The 4881-nt window shown below is 43.2% G+C and overlaps 1 protein-coding gene across 1 annotated transcript; it reads left to right on the forward strand.

Moving 5' to 3' along the window:
• Positions 1-3696, forward strand: CCM_01706 (L-ornithine N5-oxygenase SidA; the record flags this gene model as incomplete). The annotated part of the gene is made up of 9 exons (XM_006666861.1): positions 1-980; positions 1037-1604; positions 1665-1738; positions 2018-2189; positions 2607-2706; positions 2889-3037; positions 3058-3148; positions 3389-3510; positions 3589-3696. 9 exons carry the CDS (start codon positions 1-3, stop codon positions 3694-3696), a joined length of 2364 nt encoding a protein of 787 aa, XP_006666924.1.
• Between the last annotated feature and the right edge of the window lie 1185 nt (positions 3697-4881).

A 4881-nucleotide genomic window follows, 5' to 3' on the forward strand; every position in this document is an offset into this window, starting at 1 on the left:
ATGTCTCCCCATCGAGAAACCAGCGGGGACGAGAGCACCACCACCACCTCTACCACCACCGGCACGCACCAGAACGGCACTAATGGCGCTGCTGCTCCCGAGCTTGTAGCGGCGGTTCCTACCAACGGCAAAGCCACAGCGCCCGAGTCTTTAGCCGTCACGAATGGCGTCAATTCACGCGTTCAGCCTGTTCAGCGCTCGTCTCATCTAGTTGCTGCCGATCTCGACGCCGAATATGACCTCGTCTGCGTCGGCTTCGGTCCCGCCAGTCTCTCCGTCGCCGTGGCTCTTCACGATTCCCTTGACGCAGGCAAGAAACTGCGTCCCGATGGTTCGGCTCCCAAGGTTCTCTTCCTCGAGAAGCAGACCCGTTTCGCCTGGCATGCCGGTATGCTTCTTCCCGGCGCCAAGATGCAAATTTCTTTCGTCAAGGACCTGGCCACCCTTCGTGACCCTCGATCGCATTTCACCTTTCTCAACTACCTTCACCAACACGACCGCCTGGTGGACTTTACCAATCTCGGCACATTTCTCCCAGCTCGCATCGAATATGAAGACTATATGAGATGGTGCTCGTCTCACTTTGAGCATCTCGTTCAGTACGACCACGAGGTTGTGTCGGTAACGCCATCAGTCAAAAAGGCCGATGCTGTCAAGCTCTTCACAGTCGAGGCCCGAAACAATACGACCGGGCAGATCCAAACTTTTAGGGGACGAAACGTTTTGCTCGCCACTGGTGGAAAGCCCAGTTTCCCCAAAAGCTTCCCTGTCAAGCACCCTCGTATCCTACACTCCTCGCAGTACGCCTACATGGTGCCCAAGATTCTTACTGACAAGGATGCCGCCTACAAAGTTGTTGTTGTCGGCGCTGGTCAGAGTGCCGCCGAAATTTTCCACAACATTCAGAACCTATACCCCAACTCAAGTACGCAGCTTGTCATGCGCCAGGAATTCCTGAAGCCAAGCGACGACTCACCTTTGTACGTTTCTCTCCCACCCCAACACACGAACGACTATGTTTCTCACAATCGTCTAGCGTGAATTCCATCTTTAACCCTGAATACATTGATTCCCTGTTCCCCAAGTCGGCCAAGGGTAGAAGCGAGTTCCTCGTTGATGCCCGCGCCACAAACTATGGCGTCGTCCGTCTAGAACTGATTGAAGAACTTTTCGAGCGCATGTACTCGCAGAAGCGTGTGCTGGGCCCGGATGAGCGTAAATGGCCCCATAGAATCATGGGCTGTCGACAGATCAGCAACATTGAACCCAACGGGGAGCGCCTCGAGGTCAAGATTCACAGCCTAGCCGACGGCGTTGTTAACTCTGACGATGAAGAAATCCTTTCAGCCGACCTTATCATTGCGGCTACTGGGTACCAGCGTAATGCGCACATCGATATGCTCAAGAGCACTTGGGATATGCTGCCCAAGGCTGTCCCGGGAACCGCCATGTTTAACAAGGGCGTGACCGGATGGAATGTCGACACGGAGCAGGGTGAGCGGAAGCTGGCCGTTGGCCGTGATTACCGCGTCAAGTACAAACCCGGGGCCGTGGCTGCTGATGCCGGCGTTTGGCTTCAGGGATGCTGCGAGGGAACCCATGGAGTAAGTAAAACACCTGCACTTTTCCATTCTGCGGCCAAGATGCTAATCAAGGTGGTGTAGCTGAGCGATACCCTTTTGTCAGTCCTTGCTACAAGGTCCGGTGAAATTGTTCAGTCCATTTTTGGATCTGAGCAGTGAGTAGGAATACTTTCGGCGCTACGATAAGGCAGAAGAGTAGAATGCCATTTCGAGGAAGCGCCCAGTTTGGAAAAGTAATTGTTCATATTCTTAGCGAAGATGCGAGCGAGACAGCCGCGTCGGATATTTTCTTTGCTTTGGGATTCGATAATTCTCCGTCAGCTACCCATGTTTATGGTGCAAAGGTCATAGAAAGGATAAACGCATCTGATATTTTAGAGTTGATGAATTCATGGCACGATTTTTTGTAATATTGAAAGCTGAAAGTTGGCGAGACTATTCTTCGTGATGTTATATTGGTTGGTTGCGGTCTTGGCACGATTTGTTGTAAAATTCGAGGCGAGGCTGGAGATTGGTTGGGTTGCGCGAGAATCTTTTGGGGTCGATGAGCTCTTGGCAAAAGTTTCCAGTAAATCCGAAGCTCGTGTTCGAATGCCTGAGTGCATGGTGATTTTCTTCTGATTGATTCAAGGACGGGGGTCTGATCCGCACATGTCCGATTGGCGGTGACGGAGTGTGATGCTCCGCTGCATGTCTCTTATGCCTGGTCGTTGACGCAAAAGAACCATGCCAGATCGACATGTCTCATGTGGCCTTGGGTTTTGAGCAGCTGCTGTTTCTGGCAAGGATCTGGTCGCATTGAAGTGGGCAAAGCTGAAGTGGAGACCGCCTTGGAGGCCTAGACGGTGATCGAGCAAGTCCGAGAAACGGACCGGCAAACGGGGTGGCACGCGGATAACGAGATGGCCACTTTCAATGATGGAGAGAAATATAATGAATAGAATTAGAATGGTGGAGAGATCAAGATCATAGATGACTTGATTCGGAAGCTGTAAACTCCAAGCATAACATGTGACTCACCAGTGGTTTGTCTTGTTGTCTGAACCCAGGCAGACTCCACAACGGTCGGCCGTAAAACGAACATGGTGCGAGCGATTGGCGGCCGTTTATCGCTGGCTCGACAGTGCAAAAGCCCGCAATAAATAAACAAGGAGGCGAGAACAATGTCGTGATTCAGGCTGTGCAGAAGGAACCAGCAGAGAATGGGGGGATGGTGCAAACGATGTCTGGCAACTGATCAAGCGGGCATGGCAGCGAGGTGATATTGCCGTAGACTGGTGTGGAGTTTATTACCAAGATATGTAGTACAGGCAGACGTGGAAGGAGATCATCGGAGCGAGTACGGCAACGTTGCGGCCGCGTGGCTCGAGAAGCGAGAGCAGGCTGAGCGGCGCCTTGTAGGGCGAGCCGGGACACCCAGACCAGCAATCAGAAATCAGATCAGTCCTGTAGTGGTGCGTGGACGATTTCGTAGCCCTGTGACGCGGCAGGGCAATCAAGGGCAGAGGACGCGGAGAGGGCGTCAATAGTCCCTCTTTCCAGGGTGGTTGCTGATGACGCTGTTTGTTAGTTGTGAGTCATGAAGCGCTTGCAAATGGACTCATCGATTGGGCAATTGGAGCAGCAAAGTGATTGTGCAAGTCTGGAAGATGGCAGGTGGGTGTTGCGGCGACTTGATGATTCGTTTGTGATGGGCATTGGCAGTCAAGAGTCGCTGGTGGTGCGCATATGATACTTCTCCAATCAACTAGGTACCTCTACAGAGTACTGTAGGGTTGGTTGGAGAGGCTTGCATCTTTTTTTAGCGGCCGCGGGTATTTTTTTGTTGCTGGTGCCCCACCAAATTGAAGGCGGGGGGACGGAGTCAATACTAGAAGCGAGGCTCTATGGCACGAGTCGATTAAATCTCCCGACTTGGCCGACAAGAGTAAATGCCAAAAATCCATGATAAGGGGATATTAATCTGTGCTGCGTACCAGTATGACAAACTGTCTCGGCTATTTAGACATGTCTTGAACTATCCGTATTGTTTAGAGATATGGCTTTGCACCAAGACAGTCTCAACTGGGCTGCCAGTTGCCATGCAGACGCCACCAAGCATGTTCCCGCGTAAAAAGATAGGTGCAAAAAACGAGGGTACAGATCAAGCGAGGTTAGGGAGGATACCTTATCAGAGTATAGAGTAATAATTTTCTAGCCCTACACTTAGGTAAGTTTTTATCTCCTTAATATATTACTAATTCCTTTCTTTTTTTCTCTCTTATAAGCTTTAAGAATTTATTAAAAATAATACTATACTATATTAAATTATTAAAAAAATATTAAAAGATTATTAAAGTATTATTAAAATAATATAAATTTATTATATTATATTATACTATATCTATATACTAGTTAAACCTTACCTATATTAAGTATAAAGTAAGAAAAGATAGTAAAAAATAGCCTAATTTCTCTATATTTATAAAAGAAGTAAGTAATATTTTACTAATTTACTATTAGTTTATTAATAAAATATAAAATAGTATTACTTAAATCTTAGCTAATAAAGTTTTTTATTATATTTAGTTTAATAATAGTATAATATATTCTTTAATAAGTTATTATTAATATATTAATAATATATTATTAACTTATTATTAATAAGATACTATTTAGCTATTAAATAATCTTTAAAACTATATTAAAAATACCTATTAAATTAATATTAATAAAGTATATATTAGCTTTACTTTTATATAAAAGTTAATAGATTTAATTAATATATTATTTATAATATATTTATAATAATATACTAATTAAATAATAAATTACTATTAGAAAGTTATATTTTTTATAAAGAAAAAAATAAAAAACTAGCTTATTACTTTTATTAAATTTAAAGAGTATATAATAAGTTTATTTATAACTAATTAGTAATATATTACTAATATATTATAAAGTTAAAAGGTAAGAAAAAGGCTATTAAGCCTAAGTCTAAGTCTAAAAAAGTCTTAAGAATCTTTTAGCTCTTTAGAGGATAAGGTTAAGCTAATAGATATTACCTTACTTTCTTTATTATAAATTAAGGTAAGTTATTATTAATATATTAATAATATATTATTAATATATTAATAAACTAGTAATATTAAATAAGTAAAAGCTAAGAATAATATTATTAAGGCTAAAAAAGATTATAAAGTATATATAGCTACTTAAATTAGTAAGTTATATATAATTTATTATTAATATATTACTAATATATTACTAGTATACTTCCTATATATACCTACTAATAATACTATATATAAGGTTTAGC

This window comes from Cordyceps militaris (assembly GCF_000225605.1).
Source record: "Cordyceps militaris CM01 unplaced genomic scaffold CCM_S00001, whole genome shotgun sequence".
NCBI lineage: Eukaryota > Fungi > Ascomycota > Sordariomycetes > Hypocreales > Cordycipitaceae > Cordyceps > Cordyceps militaris.